This window comes from Euwallacea fornicatus, chromosome 28, assembly GCF_040115645.1.
Source record: "Euwallacea fornicatus isolate EFF26 chromosome 28, ASM4011564v1, whole genome shotgun sequence".
NCBI classification, from domain to species: Eukaryota; Metazoa; Arthropoda; class Insecta; order Coleoptera; family Curculionidae; genus Euwallacea; species Euwallacea fornicatus.
The window spans coordinates 699183-726424 of NC_089568.1; the positions used below are offsets into that span (position 1 = coordinate 699183).

General features: G+C 36.7%; 1 protein-coding gene across 1 annotated transcript in view; it reads left to right on the forward strand.

Annotated features, from left to right (window-relative positions):
* The window catches only part of LOC136347351 (uncharacterized), a 41735-nt gene extending 18852 nt beyond the window's left edge, over window positions 1-22883 (forward strand). Inside the window, exons 2-16 of the mRNA XM_066297259.1 lie at window positions 12097-12431; window positions 15251-15544; window positions 16308-16618; window positions 16674-16814; window positions 16867-17587; window positions 18209-18341; window positions 18395-18663; window positions 18724-19124; window positions 19290-19440; window positions 19496-19923; window positions 19978-20143; window positions 20200-20449; window positions 20502-20657; window positions 20710-20860; window positions 21208-22883. Of these exons, the coding sequence (XP_066153356.1) occupies window positions 12097-12431; window positions 15251-15544; window positions 16308-16618; window positions 16674-16814; window positions 16867-17587; window positions 18209-18341; window positions 18395-18663; window positions 18724-19124; window positions 19290-19440; window positions 19496-19923; window positions 19978-20143; window positions 20200-20449; window positions 20502-20657; window positions 20710-20860; window positions 21208-21456 (4156 nt within the window). The 3' untranslated portion in view covers window positions 21457-22883. The remainder of the gene's footprint in view (window positions 1-12096; window positions 12432-15250; window positions 15545-16307; window positions 16619-16673; window positions 16815-16866; window positions 17588-18208; window positions 18342-18394; window positions 18664-18723; window positions 19125-19289; window positions 19441-19495; window positions 19924-19977; window positions 20144-20199; window positions 20450-20501; window positions 20658-20709; window positions 20861-21207) is intronic.
* The last annotated feature ends 4359 nt before the right edge of the window (window positions 22884-27242 follow it).

Consider the following 27242-nt stretch of genomic DNA (forward strand, 5'->3'; position numbering starts at 1 on the left):
CTCCAGAAGATGATTTCGTATATACATAAGTATATCACCATGAATCGACATAGTTTTGACCAAGGAATATGTGGTTAAGCGTTGACCCCCTCATTCCGGGACACCTTGTATATCATAGGAAAGAAAATTGAATTAAAATTCTAATTTTGTAAAAATCCAATATGATGTCTATAAGAAAATCCAAAGTCATTATGCCTTAAAAACCAATCTCGAGTAAAAATATCCATCACACCAGTAGAAAGTCAGACAAATAGTGCTCTAATAATGTATTATTATAAGCTTAGTCTGAATAATGGTTTTGAATTAAAAAAAAAAAAAAAATAAAAAAAAAAAAAAATTCGAATTTTCGGTTTTTAACGGACATTTTTGAAATTGTTCCGAACTTTTTAAAATTCGCAAATGGATTATTGTCGAGCTCTTCAATCCGCAACTTTGCCTCCAATTCGCCGACTTTGTATCTCTTACTGTTTCCGAGATACTCATATATGGATTTGAATTTGTTACACCCCGTTTTCAGTATAATGTATAATATGTAAAAACGTATAAATGCTTGAAACGCCACTTACGCATATTTTAATAATTGCCCGCGAAATTTAAGTGGGATGAAGTTCACTTAGAGTAACATAACCAGATGCTTAGACGGAATAAGTGGTCTGCGTTCGTAGGAAATGTATTATTGTATGCATTATGATACATAGACATCTTCGCATAAATGTAATTTTCATTTCTTTTAGAGACTAGAGGTGTCTGGGCTTAATAACGATATTTAAGATATTCAGGCAGACCCCAAATTGTTGAGAGGATGAGAAGAAAGGAGAAGTATGTTGAGAACACCATACATAATAGATTGGGGCATTCAAAAAGTTGTTGATTTTGTAAACATAAAAAGAATAAACAACGGCAGAAAAAGTAAATAATTCATCATACATCGTTTTATTTCCTCTGTTGTGGGAGGAGGATATACGTTCCTCACCATAAATTGGAACATTGCGGAGCATACAACCCCAATATGGACATAAACGCAATAGAATCCAAAGAACGCAAATTCCAAAGCAATATTCAATCGCAGTTATTTATTAAACAACTTATAACTTAATCTTAATGGTATTAAGCTTTATTGGTAATTGAGGTATTAAGACTGTTATGGTTTTCAAGTAGATACTTACTTGAAACAAGTACTCACACGAGATTGGCATAAGAAGTTCTAGTAAGTGGGACAATATAAATATAATAGCGGTAGATGAAAGCCATATGAATAACTAAACAAATATGTTTAATTAACCGGGAAGGAATTGAAAGAAGATGAAAACCGAAAGTTAAATGGAGACAAAGATATTGGCTTTATCGGTTTGTGATCAGTAAAAAACTCATAGATAGTACGAAAATGACTGTTTGGTATTCTCGTAGAAGCAAATAGATTAAACCCGTTTTCCGCTGCGAAACTGATACCTATTGGAAGATTTGTAAGAAGATCAGAGAGGAGATTTTGAAGAAAGCATGCAAGAAGATTTATAACTTACAAGACGATTTCCTTGATTTTCTGCATTTGGTGTTTGGGGAGAATATGAGTTAAGGTGTAAAATAGTTACGTCAAACTCAGAATCTTTTTCTGTCGCCATTGAAAGTATGACGGAAAAATCCTTTTAGTAGAAAGATTTCCTTTCAAATAGAAAGGAAGAATGATCTTTCTTCCTATTTAAAAATGAACTTTCGACTTCTCTCATGAATGACGAATTACCGAACCTACCAACTATCCAATAGCTGCAAAATGTCAACTCTCTTGCTGTAATTTGCGATACGGACTTAACAGTTTATTTTTATTTGATAAACACTTAGTGGCCTAAAGTCCTTTATTAATTGGCAATAAATTAGTGATGTAACGGATGCTATTAATCAACTATTTTGTTTACACATTTACATTTCATAAACCTGTTCATACAACAAACATGAAACTAAGAAATAATGTAGACGGATACACTCAGTCTATTTAAATGCAAATTAAAAAATGCTTAAACAAAAAAAATTAAACGTGCTATTGATTATGCTGGTATTGCACACGGATCGAAGATAAAGATCCGGGATATCTTTTTATATATCGATGGAAAAGATCATTGATAGAAAATTAAGACGTGAGTTCGAGGTACCTCGATGAATTCGTCTTCTACACTGACTTTCAAAAAAACCGCAACACCAAGAAGAACGCACTGTATGTATTTCAAATTTTGGTATGATTTTAGACTTGTAAAGAGAAAAAAATGATTATCTCCCTTTAAAAAGGGAAGAATTGTTGGTATGCATGAGGCAGGTTTACCTTGCCGCGAAATTGGATTGATAAATTGGATCGAAACGCATCAACAGTGCTAAGAGCTTGGAGAGATTGGTCTGACGAAGGGTCAGTAAATCGTCATCGTGGTAGTGGCCCTCCAAGAATGACGAACCGACGCGAAGACCGGCGACTTCGTCGTTCAGCAACGTTTGAAACAATTCCATCTCTTGGTGCTAACTGGGTAGCCACCCTAAATCGAAGGGTCTCCCTTAGTACCATGTATCACAGAATTCGAAGTTTTGGATTAAATTCATATCGTCCTATGCGTCGTCTTCTATTATCACGAAACCACAGGGTGGCCCGACTGGAGTGGTGTCGTTCGAGAGTGCAATGGGTGGATGAATGGAGAAGAATCGTGTCCAGTGATGAGAGCCGATTTTATTTATGGCGATCTGATGGACGGTTACGTGTTAGAAGGCACAGAGGAGATCGATTAAATTTGGACTTTTTGGAAAGGCGTCATTCTGGTTTAACACCAGGTGTCATGGTTTGGGGTGCCATCCAGTATGGTAGTCGGTCTCTTGTTTTCGTTTATGATAGATTAAATGCTCAGTGGTACATTAATAGTGTCTTAGAACCGGTTCTTGTACCGTACATGCACGACCATCCTGGAAGCACACTTCAACAGGATAATGCGCGACCACATGTAGTCAACGATACTTTGAGGTATTTGGAAGCTGAAAATTTGGATATTTTGCCTTGGCCAGCTCGGTCTCCAGATTTGTGCCCAATAGAGCAGGTATGGAATATAATGGGTCGAAGACTTCAACGTTTAACTCGTTTTCCAGAGACCATAGATGAACTCCGCGAGCAGGTGCAGATTGCCTGGGATACAATACCACAGGAAGATATTGACAATTTAATTTTAAGCACGCCTCGTCGCTTGCAGGAATGTATTAATTTAAGAGGAGATACCACCCATTATTAAATTATTTTTTAATTTTTTTGACTTATTAACAATAATTTTCTTTTGATATTTTGATCGTTTTTATCTATTAGCCGACCCAAAGTGAGGCCAGAATTTCAAACGTGTACGGTGCGTTCTTCTTGGTGTTGCGGTTTTTTTGAAAGTCAGTGTATTTAACCTCTATTGCAGAAATATTCCATTGAAGCAGGCACCGTAAATATCGCAAAGTAAACCTCTTACAGAAGAGAAGAAACGAAATAAGGCAGCGCTAAAGACAGCTGTCGATAATGATATGGGAAATTCCCTTCAAGTAGCATATCATTCAAATAACGTGATCCTAAAAGAATAGAAAATGAATCTTAATCGCATCCAAAAATATGAAAGTGGTTATCACATTTCATTAAATTAAACATTATTGAAAGCTAACTTGCGAATTAAGTGGACAACAGCCCATTCATAAATTTAAAGGATCTCATTCATTTGGGGTAATAGATATTTATCTGCCTGCAGCGGCTACCCATTAATTACAATATACAACTGCGTCCCACCCATCAATGTTCAAAATGAAACGATGCTGTTCACCTTGATGGGAGGAAAAGATTTATTGAGTATATGGATGACGAAGGAAAGTGAATGCAGCAGAGAAAGTGCAATACTTTTTTTTCAAAATGTTATAGGTATATGCTGAAACCGGGCAACAAATTGCTGTGGCTATTCTGAGCGAAGTCTCATATAAACAACAATTTTTATGGGTAGAATTTATGACAAAAGTTGCGCCACTTTACGTGAAAAACATACTTACATATACATACATACATTGAAAGTGTATCACAGTCACGTGGAGAAAGCCTTGTTATTGGTATTTGCGATCTAGTTTTGATTTTTTCATATCATGCTCTATATTAGGAACATGTGTCTTCTGGTGCGGTTTCGCGTATTGTACGCAGACGGTTTTCTTATTTCTGGAGTTTGATTGATATCGTTAAGAAGAGAGAATCAGAGGAGAAATGCGAAAAACTGAAAATTGCAAGAGTCGAGTTCTTCGTCGATGAAATATTCCTTTTTCGAAAAAAGGTTTGTGGACTCACTTGCCGATTTGTTCCACGCTATACCAACTCGAGCGAAAAAGGCTTAACAGCCAAACTCACGTCGTGAGTGGCCGGAGATCAGGGGGTCCCTGAGCTATGACTCGCCAGCCGAATCCGGCCCTTGACACTTGGCTATGCGGCGGCGGAAACGGGACAATTGCCGAGGAAAAAACACAGGGTGTTTCCTAAGTACGGTACATAACTTCGGGAGCGTCTTCTACAGCTAAAGTAAAGGTAATTTTGTTGTATAAACTATATTCCAATAATGACTCGTTGCGGAAATACAGGGTGTGAAAATGTCTTTGAAAAATTACAATTTTTTAAATATTTCTGAGACATTTTAATGAAATTTTGCAGGGTTTGAGAGTTAGCCACGGTGCGTATTTTACGCTAAAACAGTGGCTATTCTGTGACCAGTGGCGTGCGGGCAAGATAATTGCTGGATATTTTAAAGGAAAAATGTGGTCCGCCACTGTTATTTTACAATATTTTGTTCCTTTTTTAATTATGTGTTCGATTTTGACGAAAAAAGGTCTCTTGACTCTTCTTCGTAGGACGCACCGTTTTGGAGTAAATAAATAAAAAACATAAATTTTTTCATTATTTTTTATTTTTCTTAAGAGAAGAAATACTTGTATGAAGATATGAATTTTTTTTGTTGCGTACCTGCCTGTTTTATTAAAATTTCATTCAAATGTCTCAAGTAATTTCGGAAATATTTAAAATTTAAATTTTTTAAAGAAATTTTCACACCCTGTATTTCCGCAACAAAGCATTTTTGGGATATAGTTTTTACAACAAAATTACCCAAATTTCAGCTGTAAAATGCGCTCCCGAAGTTATGTACCGTACTTAGGAAACACCCTGTATAATAGCTATTCACTGTATTGAAAATTAATACCACATAAAACTGTATCGAGAATTGCCAATCAACGGGCTTTATATGGAAAAATGCCTAGTTTAATGCATATGATGTCTATCGTCGTTTCGGCAGTAGATTTTGTAAGAAAAGCTGTAACCACACTGAAATACGTTGGTTAAGCTGCAGAAAAGTGCTAAACCGCTTCTTTGAGTTACGAAACGATTCATATATGAAACGAAATTAACATATACAGGGTTCGCCATTACTCCGGCCCTGGTTCCTGGTGTCTTTATATAAATATCAATATGAAATGTTTAGTACAGTACTACTCATTTATATTGGAAAGCTGCATGATTTAATAATATTTTTGTTTATACAGAGTGTTCCGTTTTCGCTGGGCAGCATAAAATTATAATTTTTTAAATAGCAACCCATAATTTTTCTTATGCCGTTTGTTGAAACCTTAATTTAGAAGAAAAATACATTAAACATTTTTTAAACTGGTTGCGGCGTTGCCATATTAGAAGGTAGTGGCAGGTCATATGACAACTAAATGAAATAAGTAATTTATGCTTTTGTTAAATAGAAGCAAAGTCTACTAGAATAAACCTGCTAGATTATAATGATGCCTGCTGCAATTTGATTGAAATTTTGTAAATATTGGACATTTTGTAAATATTGGACAAAACTAAAGAAACTATTTCAAAAACAACAAATATTTGAACATATCACAATAAAAAAACAAAATAAATTAATAATGGGTAGAATGTCCCTTATTTGCAATGACTTCTGCGCATCTTTTTGGCATTGATTCAAGAAGGGTGTTGATTTTCAACATATCGATGTCCCTCCATGCTTCTTGAATGGCTTGCTTTAAATCTGCTTTATTTGAGATATTTTTTTTCCGAACCTGAACTTTTAATTGACTCCATAAGTTTTCAGTTGGATTCAGATCCGGACTTTGCGCTGGCCAGTCCAAAACAGCAATCTTTGCTTCTTTAAGCCAGGAAGTAACTATTGCCGCTTTGTGTTTCGGGTCGTTGTCATGCTAGAATATCCAAGAAACGGGCAGATTTTCGTCACAAAATGGTTCCATTGTGTTTTTAAGAATGTCTAGATAAAGAAATCTGTTCATTCTTTCATCAATAAAATAAATTGGACCCATTTTAAAACCCGAAAAACATCCCCAGAGAAGAACTGAACCTCCACCATGCTTTATGGTAGGTAGTGTATACTTTGGGTCATATCTTTTGCCCACTGGTCGCCTTATCCATGAAATCCCATCAGATCCAAATAAATTGACTTTTGTCTCATCGCTAAATAAAACTTTTTTCTAAAATGTCTGATCACAATGTAAATACTTCTGTGCAAATGCAAGTCGGGCCTTTCTGTTTTTTGAAGAAATAAAGGGGGTTTTAGCTGGTCGTCTGCTTAATATGCCAACTTCATTACATCGCCTTTGTACAGTCTTATAACTTAGATTGTCTACACCCAATTCGTTTAAAATTCCTCTTGCAGACAAATTCGGTTGTTTCATGGCTATACGTTTTATCCGTCTGTCTAGATTTTTGTTGGTTTTTCTTGGCCTACCACCTCCACGTCTACAAATAACCACGTTTCCTCGAGTCTTGTATCTACTTAAAACTTTGGATAGCACAGATTTATGAATAGAATAATGTTTTGCAATATCAGCTTGCTTTGTTCCATTTTGAAAAGCTTCAACAATTTTTGATTGTAAATCTTGAGATAAATACCTTCCAGTAGACATTCTCAAAATATCATAGCAAACACTGTAGCACTCAAACACTGTGGTGAATATGAATATATTTTGCAAAATAGAATTCAGCTGATAATGCGTTTTGCCAAAAAGTTTCTTTAGATTTGTCCCAATAAATAAACAAATAATGAAAAATTATTGTTTTCACTGAGAATTAAAAAAATGTATATGGTCCGTATTAAATAAATATTTCCTCAGAAGTAAATAAGATACACAGAAATAATGTATAGGGTGACATTAAATTTATTTTTATATATTTAAAAAGTTTCTTTAGTTTTGTCCATTAGTGTATATACAGGGTGGTCATTTAGTGCGGTCACGGAAGATTACGGCTAGACAATTTAATATTTTGAATTTCTTTTTTTTGCGTTATATAGAACTCGATTATGGGTACATTTTAAAATTGTTTTCGTTTCATACAGGGTGTTCTAAATAAGTGAAAAATATCAAAGTTATGTTTTTTTAAATAGGACACCCCATATATTAATATCGTTATAGATTTCTTGAGAAAAATAAATGTAAGTTTCATTAAGATTTACTTGTCCTAAATCTTAAGGATTTCGAAACAATTAAGTTTTTTTAAAAAAATCATGCAGTTTTAAAAACTTTGTTTTGAAGGAAGTTTAAACTGGAGTAAATCGAAATTCATACCAAACTTTAGATATGAGACGTATCTTATGTCAAAATTATTAAAATTGAAATATCTCATACAGTGCGTCCAAAAAGTAACATGAAAATTGCATTCTTTTTGAAAGGAAATAACTTGCTTAATTTAAATAGAACACCACACACATATTTTATTACTCGAAATAAGAAATAAACATATGACTAATCAAATTATTAATTTTGCTACCTTTTCTTAAATCTTATTTTTCGAAGAAAACCTGTACATGTAGGTATAGGAAGGTGTAACGATTTTTGATTAGTATATAACACAAAAAAAAGAAATTCAAAATATTAAATTGTTTAGCCGTAATCTTCCGAGACCGCACTAAATGACCACCCTGTATATGATGAAAAACTTAAAGCCAGTGATACAACTGGCGGGCCCCATATGGTTATGGAATTTGTCATTTTTGACTAGTATTGACTAATATAACTGAACATTTTAACTCCCTTAACGTTAATTTACAAGGAGAAGGGCAAATTGTATATAAACTCTTTTTTCACATAAACCATTTCAAACAAATTTACTTCGTGCCCGGCAACAGTTTCAACAAAATAATTCGTCGCGTTTTCAGTCTTGTGTAAATTTGTAGAAAACCATGCGGAAAAATAGATTTTCAGGTCAAAGTTGCACTGAAAAAAATTATATTGTTAGAAAACGAGCTACACGTGTGGTTTAAACACTTGTGTAACCATAAAAAAATTTTCATTTCGTTCCAAAATCCCTTTGAAGTTGTTCTGGTAAGGGTGATGTGAATACGCAATTAGAATTGGTAAGTTTTCAACCTGACAATTGCTTGTTTTTTTTTATATTATTTGTTTAAAAAAGTTTTACTCTTTGTTACCAAAATATGATCACAGCAAATGTTATGAATTCTGCTAGAAAAATTGGATTTGGAACAATTTACGTTTGTGAATAATTTTTTTCCAGATCGAATTTGCAAAATCAAAAATTTTTTTAATATTGACCGATAGACATTTCGAAGAGTTCTTGGCTATTGGTACTTCTAAATCGGCACCCAAGATGAATAAAATAATTTCAAGATCTATAATACAAGCACTTCAATCACATTAAATATTTACGTTTGTTTGCTCCTTTTTGTATTTTTTGTTCGATAATTCTATATATCTTTATAAATAATAAAACATTTTAAAAATGGTTTTTTTTAATATTATTTTTACAGTTTTATACAGGGCGTCCCAGATTAAAGTGCAAATATTTTAATCACGACTTCTACTAATGAAATTAACAAACACGTTTTTTTTCTTTTTGTCCAAAAGTCTGTCCTTTAAGTTCCTAGAGCTGCTTGAATATGGGGCCCCATTTAGATAAAATAATTCATGTTGGAAGAGCCCTTCGACGGATTGTCATGAAATTTGGTGTTCAAACATTTTTCGATCGCAGCAGTTCACAAATGAAAAAATGAAACATGCAGCTTTGCCATAACATAGAAATAAGGGCCGGACTATGAATATAAGGGCCCATATTTATTTAACCGTTAAATATTTCGATCAAGTGATTACGTTACTCGATTGCACCTTTCATTTAGAAACTTTTTTGTCTCTTGGAGATTTTTCGCAGAATGCGTCGTTTTCTCGTAGTAGCGACTCCAAATTTTACGCCTTTTTATTGCAGGAATTTGCTGATATTAAGTAGACCATGGCCCAAATAGCCACATCATTCTCCCTGTCAAAAAAATCATTCTGATTGTCATTTCCTGGCATATTGTGGTCAACTGGCAGTAGATATTACTCGTTAATGCTATTATTGCCATATTTAATTATAAAATAACATAAAAGTTAATTTTTATTTGTTTTATGATGGCTCTTTCGTTTAGCGATCTCGAGTATGTTGACATTCGCTCAATCTATGGTGAGTGCAGACAAAATGCTCATAGAGCTAGAGTCCTCTACCATCAGCGATTTCCTAATCGACGACTTCCAAATGCAAGAACGTTTACAAATGTTTATATGAAGTTGAGGGAATTTGGTAGTTTCCCTCCTCAGCTAGGAGAAAATTATGATATTAAACATCATGGGGTAGATGATGAGCAAGAAATAATCAATTACTTTGAGGATAATAAAATTAGTAGTTTAAGAAATGCCGAGCATGACTTAATGATCCCAAAAAGTAGTATTCAAAGAGCGTTACCTCAAGAAAAGTATCACCCTGATCATCAAAAAAAGTCCAGGAACTCGTGGCCACTTTGAACAATTTTTAGTGTGCAATTTCATTCTTCTTTGTTATTTTGCTTCAAATAATTTTAATAAATAACATTTTGGGTAGAAACGGTCTAATCCGAGGAAGATAAGAATTGCTTTGAAACAACTACTATGAGAAAACGACGCATTTTGTGAAAAATCTCCAAGAGACAAAAAAGTTTCTCAATGAAAGGTATAATCAAGCAGTGTAATCACTTAATCGAAATATTTAACGGTTAAATAAATACGGGCCTTTGTATTCATAGTCCGGCCCTTATATCTAGGTTATGGCAAGGCTGTGTATTTAATTTTTTTATTTGTGAATTGCTACGATCGAAAAATATTTGTATACCAAATTTAACGAAAATCCTTCGAAGGGCTCTTCCAACACAAATTATTTTATCCAAATGAAATTCAAAGATCTCTAGAACTTAAACGAACGACTTTTGGACAAAAAGAAAAATTCGTGTTTGTTAATTTCATTAGTACAAACCATGGTTAAAATACTCGCACTTTGATCTGGGACACCCAGTGTATTCACGTGCGGTCCTTTCTCTAAAAAATTTGGAAACCACTGCCATAGAGGATGCAACCTTCCATAGTTCTCAAAATTCTTTTATATGTAGCTCTTCAAGTTAGGGAAAGACAGTTAGAGCATTTTTGGTCCCTCGAATCCGCTGATAAATGAAGAAAATTCCAGATTTCTTCGATATTTGTTTTTGGGAAAGTCACACGCTAATATTCTTACATGTTAGTACTGATAACCTTGGTACAACCGTACTTTTCTAGCCTTTCAAGCTAGGTGTCCGCAAGTTCTTTCACCATGAATTCCTTCAACCGATGAAGAGCAAGTTTTAACATTGTTTCTTCAAATCCGTAGGGAAACTTCAACTTTTTTTAAAAACTGCCGTTGGTTTTAATTCAATTTCGTCTGTACGTGAGGACGCGGTGCATTCCAGGAACTACTCGTACCTATTCTTAATGGAAGAAACTTCAACTTCTCGTAGGTTCCAACTTCGAAAACATGCGGTTCCATAACTTCCCGCCCATCAGTCACCGATTCTTCTGATATGATCAGATAATTTCTTGATCTTCATAACTAACTTTTGAGGACTCCTTAATCGTTTTAGGCAGCGATCTCATTGCCTTGAATCTCAAGGCGTCTGGGACGAAATTATCTCCAGTGGCTTGCTGAGTGAACGTGTAGTTGAGAGTCTTCGGAAACGTGCTTGTTGCCTTCTTTGTCTGCCAATGCACGAAATTTTCAATCCTACAGGAATATGTTGAAAAATCAATTCATCACAAATTAATAATTTCCTAACGCCTAATTATATCTAATGAAAACTTTAATTAACATTAAAACGAAACCCAGAATCGTATACGTATTTACCCCAAGTGCAGCTGCAACACTTTCCATTTCTTCAAATCTTCGACCAGAAGGTTAACAAACTATTTTGATGGACTGATGCATTACTTACATTCTTCGCGATATCTTGTTTACTGTTATCATGTCTTTCACTTTCCGTGCAATAATTGAGATTAATTGCAGACGTGTCCTGTCCGGAATGTGATTCCGGAAATTGTAGATGCACTTTATCTCACGGATAATCTTACCAAATCGGGTTGTACTGGTATATCAAACCAGTAGTTCATAGAGAGAAAAAGCTGTGGTGCGAAAATAAGGAAGGTATATAATCTGTTTTTGCTTTCATAAGTTGTTCTGGGGTTTAATATTTCATTGCAAACGCTCTCTTCCTTCAGTATTTAATACAAAAATAATTATCGATTTTGATACGGATCTGCAATTTCCTCGCATGATGATCCTAATTACCGATAATATTGTCTTATTTTAAAAACGGTATTTTTATAGAAAGCTCTTAGCTAAGTGAGTTTGAGATCCCTGAAAACGAACAGTAAAAGGTGCGCGAGTTAGGTAGGTTAGTGGGTTAAAATGAGAGTAACTGTGAATATGTAATACTGCCAGTGAACCGTAACATTTCAAAACATTGAGCTAATACTAAAGCATCAGGTTATGCTTTAATGAAATCTATTGAAAGGCAAACATGGAAGCAACATCGGCAGCAAATCACTTGAAATTGGCCCATAAAGAAAGCATGCGGGTGTTAGTTGCTAAATTGACTATTATACATAACATTGATATTTACCATGCCACTTTGCAAGTTTCTAATATTTCACTTTCATTTTTTTATAATTTTATTTATTTATGTTTATTTATGTTGGCTAAAATTCCCATTGTTTTCCTCGCAGGTTCCGCTTAATGGGTACCACCCTCTGGGTAATATCCATTCTGTCGATCACCAGCCTGACGGGGGGCCATTCGACTCTAATTAAGGAGAAGGTGGATATGTCCTCGTATCTAAGGCCGCTGCCGGAAGACCTTCGTCCCAAGGTGAAGCTGGCCTTAAAAGCCGAGACCGGACAGTCCCCTAGTGTGAAAGAATGCGAGCAGGAACAGGATTCAGTGACTTGCCCTCCAAGTAAATTTCGCTCTGCTAGTGCCGAATGCAATAACGTGAGGCATCCTAGTTGGGGCACAAGGGGGGCTCCGTTTTTGAGGCTCGTTGCGCCGGATTACGCTGATGGTGAGTGGATAATGAACTTCGTCCTGTCCAATCGGAAGCTTCGAAGAGCACTGAAATCAGTTTCGATTAAATTTTTCCTTGCTTGAAATAATAACTGTATTGTAATACTTGGAAGAAGCTGGATCTCGGAGAGGTACATGATGATTCTCTGCCTCAAATCTGGAAAATGATTTCTGTCTACCCATCTAACTTAAGCCGTCCAACTATACTTAAATCTTAACACCAATAACTGCAGCATATTTCCCCATTTACATAAGATGATAGTTAAGATACCCAAGAAACAATAATCACGTGAATGTTAGCTCATCGGCCTTGCGACCAGGATTTGATTCTTCAAGTGTGAGATGATTGACCTGTTAGGTTTTTATTCAGTTGTTATGGCCACACATTGTTTTTTCCTTGTCTGAGAAGTAAAAAATTCATGTCGGGAATTTTACACAATTTACGCATGTCGGTAGTTTATTTGCAACAGTAATTAGGTACGAAATTAATTACGTGCATGGTGCTGAGCGCACTTATTGTTCTGGGAGCATTACATAAGCTGGTCCAATTAGAGAAAGTATTCCCTTCAGGAAATTTGTACATCGCCGGTTTATGGCAATCCAAGTCCGAGCTGAAGTTTTCATTAATTAACCAGAATATGAAATGCTTATTTCACTGTTTCGGCTATTTCGCATCAAGACCCAACTCAAACCTTTTCACTAATCAGATCTGGCGCAGCGTTGCACCTTACATTCGATTCAGCGTTCTGGGCAGCTCTTCTACCATCCTTTCACTTTAAACCTTCTGAAAATTGTGGATTTTCAGGCATTTCAGGAAGGATTCAGGTTTTCAAAAAAACTTTCTTTTGAGCCCCAAAAACATCACCTATCTCCGTTCCTCATCGTTCGTGTAATGAACGCCCATCTCTTTCCTGTAATCGACTCAGTCCTACAGACAACCCTAACCCTTAGGTTGCATTAGAAACTTGTGAACCTGCAAGATCGCGAACGACGTTCCTCCGTGAAGGAAATGAGAAAATACTACAAATCTATGCAAAACCTGAATGAGGGAAGTACAATCGTTCTTACGTGTCTTCGTGACCATTTGCGGAAGAAGTGCGTTACGCATTATGCAAACGATCATCGATCAATTCACCTTGACTATCACGCTTTAATGTGATCTGCTCTGTTTACGTGATAATCTTCACTCTCTGATAATTGCTGTAAAGGTTACATGACCTATAATATTCAATTAATGTTATTGACGGTTCAATGGCAGCCGGGTTTTGTGTGGAACGTGCCATTGATCCATTGTTTTAACGAGGACCAGCCTTTCGTGCTGGTTGAATACCAGGAAACACCTACACTCCTAAAACGAATTTTCTAAGAAAAACAATATTTGTTCGCATTATAATAGTTCCCCTAGCGATATCATCATAGAAAACAGCATTAATTGAGCAACCTTATAGACCGATTAGTAAAGGTGACATAAGCTGCAGGCCCCGACAAAGATTATGGCACGTACACGTCACAGTCACGTGTAGAAGAACGAAGATTGCAGATCACGAGGTGCGCTTTCCCTTTCGTCATCATCCGTTTGGAGGGAAGGACGCTGTAGTCATGAAATCACAAGATCGATAGGTACTATTCGTGGGAACGGTTGCATCTATAATACCTTAGTATTAAAAGCAATCAACGAAAAATTGCAGTTGCCTTTAGGAAACACCAATAATGTGGTACCATTAGGAAATCTAAGGCTTAGTAATTTCGATCAAGATGGTAATCAGTAAGGTGCAATCGCGGAAAGATACACCTAGGAAAAGAAACTGTCGGATAAGAAGCGAGGGAATAAAAAAAATTATATCAAATTGTCGAGGGGTTCACCATCCATTTTCAAACACAACTCCATGAATTTTCTTAAATGCTGTGTTGATCTTGAAGCGTTCCTTTCTCTCACGTCAGTCTTTAAAGTGGTGATCACCTTTCTTCGCAGATAGCGAGAGACGCGGAGTTCCAAAAGAGGCATTTCATAGTTTGCAGGAAATAATAATTTAATGGAGATAAATCTGGTGAATTTGCCGGCCGACTTATCTCTATTCTTTGAAATGACCCTATCGGTAAATATTTCAAAGAAGTAACCAGCCACCCTGCTGGTGTTAGGTGGCGGAGCACCATCTTATTGGAACCAAAAGTTATTCAAGTGATTGAGACAACTGTGGTTATCGATGTAACCTTAAAAAGCTAAAATCACATTGTCTTCCTAAATGTATGGGCCAATGCTCGCAACGTCAAGTAAGCTAAACTATACGTTTAACCCGAAACGTGCTCGTGGTCGACGTCCTTAGTATTCGTATAAATTTTCAGGGGACTAGACACGTTCATCATGATAATTGAATAAGTTGGTAAACTTGCGCTCATCTATGAACAGCATGTTGCGAAGAAAATGGGCATTGTTCCATAACATTCCTGCAAAACTCCATGCTGTTCTCGATCCAAGACTTGGGTGATAAACAGGCGATATTTATTTATGATTTTACTAGCATCTCCACAGTGTCTGATTGATATACCTTAATTCATTATGCAACAATCCTTCATCGAAGTAAGAGGATTATCTTGAAAGTACTGAAAAATTCAATTGATCGCAGTTTATTATTTTTTAAGAAAGTTTTAACATGGTTACCGAGACCCTGTACATTTCGTTTGAAAAGCACTTTTACCGCTTTTAAGTAGATGCAGCTTTCGTCTGAACGGCAAGCTGCAATTTTCACGCGTAAGAGTGCTCTTTCCGCTTTTCGTGCAGAATATGCTATGTATTTTATCAAGTCCCTTTGTTTTCAGGCAAATCCTCACCCCGTCAGTCCGGGACCTCACAACGCCTGCCTAATCCTTTGGAGGTATCAGCAATTCTCCAATCTATTCCGGCTCAGAGCCACGAATCCGTAACTTCCCTTCTTGGAGCTTGGAGTGAGCTGCTCCTACACGACTTGGCCATGACTGGAAATCTAAAGAACCAGGACTGTTGTTCCGATAACGCTCCTGCTCATCCCGAATGTTACGCAAAACTGGGCAATGGTGAGTGCAAGGAGTACATGAGGACCTTGCCTTCCATGGACGTCGATCAATGTAGTTTCGGTAAGTGTTCTTGAAGATCTAATAAGTGGTCGATGGCGCAAGCTGTTGAACAAGGCTACGATTTGCGAGTGAAATGGAGCATCGAATTTAACTTAATAACGGTAGTTTACCTTGGTCGTGGATGACGTTTTGTTCTTGTAATAACACGGATCTGTGTTCTATATTAGTCATTTACGAATGCCGATAGCGTTTTAAACGTCAGTCATTCTTGCGAGTTTCATTGATTGAGCAATATGAATTCTCTTTATGAATGCGTCTTGTGTTCCATTAAAAATCTGAACGCTTAAAAGGATTATTGCCTAAGCTCTTCCTGTAAGTCCAGGGTACAAACTACACACGGCACACACAGTACAGGGTGTATTTAAATGCAATACTACGTTGTTTTGGAACCCTGTAGAATGAAAACAAACTACTTTTGCATTAAAAAATATTATCTGAATCGCTCTATTGTTTGCCCTTTGGCACCCAACACACTTTTTAGTCATTGTTTCTTGGACACCCTGTATATATTCGTATATCCGTGAAACGTTATCTGGTATCGTATGGGGTTGAAAGACAAATAGATATTGTTGAATGGTTCTGACAACTTCTCTGTTCCATTGCACCAAAGGAACAAAACCAGTAATTGATGTGTCAAACTGTCCACCAAAATTACCGAATCTACCGAAAATTATTGATAGAAAAATTCAAAAATCTGAAATGGTTTAATTGTAGGTTTTCACATTATTTGCGACAGCTATCTGATCAAGTTTTCTTCCTGTAGTGTACCGCAACCAAATGAACTTGGCATCATCCTTCTTAGACGGTTCTGCCGTTTACGGAAATACTCGCGTCCAAATGGAATCTTTAAGAACTTATGACCAAGGTTTGGTCAATATGTCGGCCTGTCTGTCCTGCCAATCAAACGCCCTCTACTCTGCAATTTTAAAAGAACACAACAGAATTGCTGCCAACTTAGCTGTTTTAAACAAACACTGGGATGATGAGACACTCTTCTTGGAAAGCCGGAGAATTGTGATTGCAGAAATCCAGCATATCACCTATAATGAGTTCTTGCCTACTATATTAGGACAAGTAAGTATTGCTCCTAGTCTTAATTGAAATGAATCAAGAACAGCAATGTTTATAGGAGACTATAGTGAGTTCTGAATTGAGCCTCAAACCACACGGTCGGTTTTCGAAATACTCCAGCTCTAGACGTGCTGGGGTATTCAACGAGGTCGCCATGACTGCTCTTCCTGCTTTGCTTTCCATGCTGCCCAGCAGCTTGGTAAGAATGATATTGGTTGCAAACCTCCGAGAAAAAAACTCTCTATTTACAGTTGAGTAAGACTGCAGACAGCTTTGCCGACATGATCGACATACTGATCAGTGAACCAGCTCAGAATCCTAGCATGCACATTTCGGTGCCTCTGCGCGCCAACTGGGACACTTCCGGCTTGTTTGTTCACATGGGGAGAGACCATGGTATTCCGGGTTACGTAAAAATAGTCCAGTTCTGTAAGAACCAAACCTTCCCCAAGACTCTTAAATTCGAAGACTTAAAGGCTTACCACATTAAGCCCGAATACATCAAAGCCTTGAAGTACTTGTACAACAACACCGAGGATATCGACTTACTAGCGGGGGTATTGCTCGAAACTCCTCTACCTGGAGCTATTGTAGGGCCCACTCTCAACTGTCTAATCAAAGAACAGTTTATTTCTCTAAAAAAGAGTGACAGGTTTTGGTACGAAAACGATTTGCCTCCGAGTTCCTTGACTACAGCTCAACTAATGGAAATTAAGAAAACCACATTGGCTGGCCTATTGTGCATCAACACTGATGATATGAGCAAAATTCAGCCCAAAGCTTTCGTTATTGAAGATAAGTTTCTCAATGGGAGGATACCATGTGATCAGTTTGCCTTGCCACAATTGGCTGAATGGGTGGAAATGGATCATATGAGCGAAATCAGCGAGGAATTGCTGATGGAGGCGTTGGCCAAGGCGGAGCAAAAGTTGATGGAGAGGAGGAAGATGGAGTATCAAGTTTGGAGTACTGGTGAGTGATTATTAGTATGTCAGATTTCATAAATTCCTTATACATACTCCCACTGAAGCACTGGATGCGTTCGTTCAGCGAAATACTGGTCTGCCAGGGAAGATTTTCCCACATTTTGGAAATTCGGTTTTCCTTTACCACAGACCAAAATTAAATTGGATTGCTTTGGAAAAACTTTAACATCATTCCTTCATTACGTGTTCAATCGACGCCAGCATGCGTGGTCTCCTGGATAACTTCCTGGGCGTGGGAAATTTTTTTCTAGGGAGCCCAAATATCATTCTTAAAGGACCGAATATACTGAGACAGACAGTCGATCTGGCTTCAATAATTATCTCAGAACGCAAAATGATCCGAGCCGGATTACCCGATACATTCATAGCAGATCATAACAATAATTCCTAGTCAATTCAGTGTGTGTTAGCCCTTTAAGGAATGCACACAGTGAGTCGACTCCTATCGGTAAACTCGACTGGGCACAGTCGATAAATTTGGGTGGTAGCAATACCACTGAAAGGGTAGAAAATGCCGCGTAAGTCGATTAAGTGCGTGCCATTCATTCAGCCTGGAACCCATAGACTGGAACATTATAACTGGTTAATTATGATCTGGTCGTTTTAGTTGGTGGAATCGATCCGAAATCACCCCATGGTATCGCAGCTTCCTTCAGCAAGCCCAATAAACAAGCTCTCAAGGTGGCTAACACTTCATTGCTTCTTGAATTTGCCTCTAACGAAATACTCAACTCTTTATCGTAAGAACTACGTTACCACACTTTGACCAAGTCTCAACAAACGCTGATTTTAGACGTCGAAGGCGACGACGTCAAGCAGACGGTCGATCCATCAGTTTCCACACCAGCGATGATTTAAGCGACTTACAAAACGTTGATATTTCGGCATTAGTTCCTCCGGAAGTGTTCCACGATGACGAAGAAGATTGTTCAGAGGATGGTCCTTGTGACGCCTCAAGTCCATACCGCACGCTTTCCGGACATTGCAATAACTTAAAAAGACCTGAATGGGGCAAAAGCTTAACCATATTCAACAGGTTGCTCCCCAGTGCTTATGAAGATGGTATGTGGATTCACCAAGTGGCCTTCATCAAATTTTTCCATGATCTCTTTTTTTAATTAGGCATCTCCAAACCTAAAGTGACGGGTGTTACCGGCATACATCTACCCAATCCTAGAACTATTTCCCGAGTGGTCCATCCAGATATCAGCAATCTACATAAACGTTATACTCTCATGGTGATGCAATTCGCCCAACTGCTGGACCACGATATCACGATGACGCCTATTCACAAAGGTCATCACGAATCTATTCCCAGCTGCAGATCGTGTGATAGTCCCAGAACGGTGCATCCGGAATGTAACCCCATTCCCATCCCTCAAGGAGATCACTATTATCCCAATTATAACGTCAGTACTGGGCAAAGTATGTGCTTCCCTTCAATGAGGTCATTGCCAGGTCAGCAGCATTTGGGACCTAGGGAGCAAATTAATCAGAATACTGCATTTATTGATGGTTCAATGGTATGTATTACTGTCTTGTGGATTAGAAAGGGCGTATCTGTATTTTCCATTTTGAACTAAAGACTCAAACTTATAAAAAAAAGAACGAATTTTATACCTAACGATGGAAAATAATAGATTTCTTGCAGTATTAAGTGCAGTTTCAAAATTAAGTGAAATTTGCAGATATACGGAGAAAATCCTTGTATTCTGGACAAACTCATTGGTGAGCATGGTAAGATGAACTGGACCAATCTTCCATCAACCAAAGGGTTGTTACCCAGAAGTCTTACTCACCCAGAGTGCAGATCTGGATCCGGGTTTTGCTTCATTGCCGGCTAGTTTTGTTCTCACTTAAGTCAACAACTGTATCTTAAAAGTGAATTCTCCAGGTGATGGACGTGCCTCAGAACAACCAGGTCTGACTATGATACACACCATTTACATGAGAGAACATAACAGAGTTCGCGATTCCCTCCACGAAATCAACCCCCACTGGAACCATCGCAAGTTGTTCGAGGAAACGAGGAAGATCATTATAGCAAATTTCCAGCATCTCGTTTATAACGAGTTCTTGCCGAGAATTCTCGGGTGGAACGCCATGAGCCTTTATGGGTTGAAGCTGCTTCCTCAAGGTTATTACACAGAGTACAACCCCAATTGTAACCCGGCTGCTTTCACTGAGTTTGCGGCTGCAGCTTTCAGAATAGGACACTCGTTATTGCGACCTCATATTCCGAGATTGGATAATCATTATAATATCGTTGAACCTGCGATTTTGTTAAGAGACTTCTTCTTCAAGACTGACATCATGATGGAAGTAAGGTCTTTCTAGTGGTTCAAGAACTTCATGTAACAAATCTTTGCCTTTTAGCCTGGTCTTATCGATGATATCGCCAGGGGCATGGTCTCCACGCCCATGGAGAACTTGGATCAATTTATTACGGGAGAAGTCACAAATCATTTATTCGAAGATCGCAAGATTCCCTTCTCCGGGATCGATCTCATAGCCCTTAATGTGCAGAGAGCTAGAGATCACGGTAAATAAACATCATAAAACCAAAATATGTTTTAAACTATTAGCCATATATTGTAGGAATCCCGTCATACAATAATTACAGAGCCCTATGTAACCTTAAACGCGCCACCTCCTGGGATGATCTCTCCAGGGAAATCCCTCCAGACACCATCCGGAGGTTAAAGTCACTTTATGTCTCAGTTGATGACATCGATTTATTCCCTGGAGGAATGGCCGAACGGCCTTTGCAAGGAGGGTTAATAGGTCCTACATTTGGATGTATTATAGCCATACAATTTAGACATTTAAGAAAATGTGATAGATTTTGGTAAAGCTTCTTCTCTTAAATGACGAAATCAGGACATTTTTAACGTTTGCAGGTATGAGACCAATGATCCTCTACTGGGTTTCACTGAAGCTCAATTAGCCGAAATTAGGAAGATAACTTTAGCCAAAACTATCTGTGATAATTTAGATGGTAATAGCGACATGCAGAGATCTGCGTTCGAATTACCATCGAACTTCCTCAATCCGAGGTAAACGCCATTTTTTCAAATTACCATGGAGGTTTTAAAACGATTTTATTAGGGTTCCTTGTAAAGACCATCCCAGCATGAACTTCAACCCATGGAGAGAAAATGCTCCTGGGCAAGGCTGCATCATTGCTGGCAAGCACGTTCAAGTGGGAGAAAGTGTATTGCCTTCTCCATGCACTAGTTGTGTGTGCAATGTTGGTGGGGTAAGTTATTTTGTTTATAACAATAACTGAAGCTGTACCTAGAAAAGTATTGTTCTTCTGAAGGGCTTTGCTTTCATTAACATTTTTATTCTCGTTGTCCGAGATATTTTGTAGGTATCTGAGAGATGTATGGAGATACCTACGTCAAATTACTTTCTCCTATATATTTGTTCAAAGCATTAGAAAGATGGAAATATTTAGGAACACGTCATCATTGAATTTATTTCTGTCTTTACATTTATGTGGTTGAAATTGCTCCTAACTGCTGAAACCTAAAATTAACAGAGACAGTCTTCTATTGAATTGATAAAAAAAATTTTGTAGTGAGTTTTTTTTTCTTCTTCCAGGGAACTTGTGCCTCACTCAAGATAAACGACTGCCAGCAACTGATTAGAGAGTGGTCCAAAGAGAGTGTAGTCAGAGATGAGGTGTGCACTGCACAATGCGGTTTTCTCTTCCGCAACCAAGGAGGGTTGGTGGGGAAAGGGTCAAGCCTCCAGCCCAAACAACAGTTCATACGCCAAGCTCGGGTGTCGGACCCTGATGCTTTTGACTTTCCAATCCAAGTCCCTGATTTGAGACCTTTTATCGTTTAATAACGGGGGTCTCTTATTGACTGATTTTTTACTTAAAACTTTAAATAATAAAATTATAGTACCTATCCGAAATTAGCACTTAATTTTAGTAAAACTACAGGGCGATCATTAAGAAAAACTTCAAATAGGCGTTGAAATACAAGGGAAACGTTTTAAACAAATTAATCTTTAATCGGTTATCAGTCAGAGATTTGATGGTATTCCACCAGGAAGTGCCAATCAACGTTTTAGGAAAACTATGAATAGCAAAGTTACTAAAATTTGGTGGTTTGGTCAGTCTTGGGAAGACCTCATCTAAAATATTCTCAATGATGAATAAAATGTAATGATATTGAACGTGACATGCGGGACATCCTGTGCAATGAACGGCTTAATCAACCGTCTACGTTTACGGTTTGTTACATCTGCGAGGTTGTTTCAATGATCACCCGTTAGTGTTTGAAATCATCGTTATTTAGAATGTAGGTAGGTAAAATATAGGATTTTTTTTTTATATTATCACCAATTATTTTTGTCTGAACCTACTTGTTAAGGGGTGTAAGCAGGTAATTGCATAACTATGGGGTGCAGGGAGAAGCACTAACAGTATGCAAATAGTATAAATCATTTGATATATTAACCAACTGGCCGGAGTGGAACGTTCAAACATCGTTTAGTCGACACAATTCATGTGTGTTTCTAGTTACTTTTCAATGAAATTTCCAACGATATTTTCAACTTAGTTTTCTTTCATGTACTAAGCCTTGGCTTGCTTTGCTGTGCGATTGACTAAGATACTGTCGATATCCATTTAACGCGAGTTTAATAATGGATTAAATCATAAAACGTTGAAAAAGAGAAAAAATATAAATAAATCTTCACGAGCTTTTGCGTAAAACCTTTTTACAATTAAGTAAAGGTGGCAGTTAAGGAATCGATGCTAAACCATAGAGACTTTGTATCCACAAATTATAACCTTCGATCTTCAGACCGACCTCAAAAGTAAATAAAAACAATACAAGAATACTTAATGAAGTAACAAACGCAGGTTTGTAGCCATTAATTATTATGAAAATAGATTTTTTTTATTGGTGAATTATATACAATATAAGCAAACAATCTGTGATTCAGCATGAAGTCACGTTATAATTATTTGTATATATTGTGCTATAACGTATTAATGTATTAGTTTAATTAAGATTGTATTTATGTAATATTATAGTATTCGTATAAACGTAACAGTACAGATGGAGACATTTTTTTACTATGTTTTAAATGCAGTTGAGAAAACTAACATTTCGACTATCTTTCTTCGTCGGTATTATACGCCAATGGTAGGTGGAAAATAGCTATTTTGTGTACTGATAGGTATATATGGAATTTATACACAATGTTAAAAAAGGTCGATTTCAAACAATAAAACTACAATAAAAAATCCATTTTTACAATGGAAATTTTATTTATTGTTTTGTTAGTGGGGATCCTTGATGCTCGCGACGCATGTCTACGTATATGCTATCTTGGCGATGTATATCTATCGCATATGCATCGTTTTTTCTCATGTGAATTCTTTCTGATCCGCAAGGATGGTGTATGACAAGAACAAAACTCTTTTATTATATAAGGTTTCCCAGAATGAGGGGGTCAACGTTTAACCACATATTCCCTGGTCAAAAATATATCGAAATATCTATTTTTATCTATTATTGAATTTTGATTTGGAACCTCCATTAGATGAAAAGAAATTAATGGAGGAAATGATGCCCCTCTTCAATAGCCACCTAGATCTCCAGATCTAACTCCCTGCGACTTTTCTATTTGGGGTACGCTAAAATCTCGCGTATATGCTGTTCCTATTCAAAATGAAGACTACCTAAGAACTAGAATTTTACAAGCAAATGATGGAATGCGCAATGATGTTGGGAAGATTAAAATTGAATTTTCTTCGACGCGCGAATCTCTGTATTCGAGAACGGGGTGGTCACATTGAGCACTTATTAAATTAATTGTTTGTTGAAGTGTATGCTTTTATTTCCTTCTGAAGGGTGTGTATTGACTGACATTATCAACAATTTTAATTTTTGTTCGTTTAATGGAGGCTCCAAATCAAAATTCAATAAGAGATAAAGTTGCGTAACTGACCAGGAATTTCATTTAAAAAAACCAACCGTCTGCATGAACGAACAAAAAAGTTTTGGTGTATTTAACATGCGATTTTCTAGGAATTGACCGCTGCCCCTGGTGGTTTTACCATAATAAGCTCCGTCAAATGTGCCCCGAGAAACAGAAAGATTATACACCAAATTTCGTAGCAATCCATCTAGCCGTTTTCGGTTTATCTGCAAAACTTTAAAAAAATTTAGATTTTAAGAGCTTGTATCTCCAGAAGATGATTTCGTATATACATAAGTATATCACCATGAATCGACATAGTTTTGACCAAGGAATATGTGGTTAAGCGTTGACCCCCTCATTCCGGGACACCCTGTATATCTTTTAGCAATTCAAATTACGGTAAGTTGTTTTGTCAACATCAAAAGATTTACACTAGATAATTGCTGAGTAAAAAGGTTAAAGGTACATACAGTGGCACAAAAAAGTCTCCGTGCGATTGAAAGATGTACGCAATAAACTTTTTTTGCTGCGAAGAAACGCCGATAAATAAATATTCCTATGTGGTTAGCTTCGCAATGATATATACAGGGTGTCCCACAAGTGTTTCATTATATTTCAGTGGGTAATAGTACATTGAAAAATAATATGACTCCCTATATAAACCATATTCCAATAATGCTTCATTAAGAAGATACAGGGTGTTAAACTTAAAACACACCTGGAATATTTCAACGTATCAGAGTATCAATGAACAGGCGAGCTCAATTATGTATTGAACAAAATGGCCACCAATTTGAACAATTTCTATAATGTTATAGCAAATAAATAATATTTAAAACAAACTTAATATTATTAAAACCATTTAGAGAATATCGTGCATATAGACGGTATTCAATTTTTTACTGGCAAACGATACGTCGGACGAAAAAGAGTCAAGTGAGCATTTTTCTTCTAAATGAAATTAAACTTCTAAAAATAATTTTTATTTTGATAAAAAGCAGTGGCGCACCATGTTTTTCTTTAAAAATGTGCTGAGAGGTGTCCGTACGCACGTCACTGGTGAAACGAAAAATAGCCCTTTTGCATAAATAAATGCGTCTACATTAACTCTCAAAACATGCCAAATTTCACTTACATATCTCAAATGGTTTTGAATATATTAACAAAAGTTAGATTTTTTAAATAAAGTTTAACACCCTGTATCTTCTTAATGAAGCATTATTGGAATATGGTTTATATAGGGAGTCATATTATTTTTCAATGTACTATTACCCACTGAAATATAATGAAACACTTGTGGGATACCCTGTATATCAATTACTAAAAACATCTCCAAGAGTATATCATGAATTCAAAAAATCGTGAAATCGATGCCGATTTGAGGCAGTTAATCATTAAATTGTATTGTGAGGGCCATTCAATGGCTAAAGTAGCAAACATGGTAAAGAGATCTAAGTCAACAGTGCAATATACAATTCAGCGCAATGGAAAACATGGTATGGTAAAAACAAGACCAAGAACTGGACGCCCAAAGACTCTAAAAGCGCAAGAGGGACGATATATTGTGCGTCACATTAAGAAAAATCCTAAAGTAACCGCCACGCAAATGAAAAAATTGAAAAAAAAGACTTTAACGTGACGAAACTGTTCGAAATAGTTATAAAGCCAGATCCATCCGCAAAAACCCTTTATTTCGAAAGCAAACAGACTAAAACGGTTGAAATATACTAAAGAGCATTTAAATAAGGACCAGGAATTCTGGAACAACATAATTTTTAGCGACGAGAGCAAATTTAACATTCATGGATTGGATGGCAAAGGAAAAGTGTGGAGAAAACCCAATACTGAGTTTGAAATTAAAAATTTATCTGCAACGGTCAAACATGGAGGCGGGAGCGTTATGGTTTGGGGTTGCATGTCGGCAGCACGAATACGCAATCTGTGTTTTGTTGACGAAATAATGGACAGCAAAACTAGTAGATCTGTTATTTTTATACAAGACAATAATCCAAAACACACCTCGCGTCTAGCAAAAGGGTGACTGTTATATAACGTTAAGGGTATTCTAAATCACCCACCCCAATCGCCGGATCAAAATCCGATTGAGCATCTGTGGTAACACTTAGAGCGAAAAATAAGATCACATACAATTACTAATGAAAATAACTTAGAAGAAGCATTATTAAAAGAATGGTCGAAAATACCGCCTAATGTAATATCAAATTTAGTTCATTCTATGAATCGACGATTGCACGTAGTGTTAAAGTCCAAAGGAAGCCCGACAAAACATTAAACATTTATTGGAACAATAATTTAATTAAATTTCGTTAATATTAGTTTAGTCATATGAAATCGTACTGAGACTTTTTTGTGCAAGAATATGTCCAACATTAAGAAAAGTTCATCTAAAATTGGAATTTTTTTGACTAATTTCTTGATTATCATTATTAATGTACTAAGAAATGTTCCTTGTTATAGATTGTTATATATTTGGATAATAAATTATTTATGTTGCCTCTAAAACTCCATAAATTTGTATGATAACTAACTGTACAGAGACTTTTTTGTGTCACTGTACATGACTTTGAGACTTCTTAAAAATAACGAATTCATTTCCCGTAGCAATCGTACCGTTCCCTCAGGGTTCTACTACAGTCCTACATTGAGCTAGAAGAAAAGTCACGTTCGTATAACAAACCCTTAAGAATCTTAGGATCAACTACTTCCATTAGTCTATTGTAGTTTAATACGCTTACTCTACCTAAACATGACTGAAAAAATATCTATATAAGTGTGTACTATCGCACTTACAATAAATACAGTAAGTACAAATGTCCTTACTGTAAGACGCCTTAGCCTATATGTCTGGCAGGGAAGGACCATTCCAGATACTGGATTTCCTTTGTGTTCCACTTGGAAAATTCATCGTAGATTTTAACTAAGCATTTCGCGCCCTGTTTACGACTCTGTTAAAGTGTCTGGTCATGTTCCCACTGACTCCCTGGATGTCTTAGACCCCCAAAAATCCGACCGTATTGATGAAACCTAAATTGCCAAAAGTGAAATCTAGTTGCAGTTTTAATAAACCTTTATCTACACTGGCGAGCATAAAATTCGGGTCACTTCGAAATTTTCAAATATAAATGTATTGAAAGGGAAGTGATATATAAATCCCATAGAACATGTTTGGGATGAGACGAGAAGACGTCTTCGCAGTCGTGTATCCGCTCCAAGAACGGCTAGGGAATTGCGAGAATTTCTTCAGGAAATATGGGAAAACCTACCCCAGGATGTTATTCGCAGCCTCATTGAAAGCATGCCCCGACGCTTGCAGGCTGTCATAAACGCTAGAGGGGGAAATACGCGATATTAATGTCATTATGAGTTTTTTTTCGGTAGCACAAAATTGTGTTCAAAAATGTTACAGTGCTTGGGTAATGGACACCTGGACAATACATCGGTTATTTGGGTACAGGATCGTGTTTTTTTTACCATTTACCCTTAACAAGGTTAAAGAACCTCAGAATCGATAAAGGCTATCCTTTTTTATTTTTTTGGAAGTTAGGAAGGCAAAAATTTCGAAAATACTAAAGTGACCCGAATTTTATGCTCGCCAGTATATTTAAGATATTTTATGGTACCCCATTATTGGGTTTTTACAAGGAATAACGAGGTATTGAAAAACAAACAAA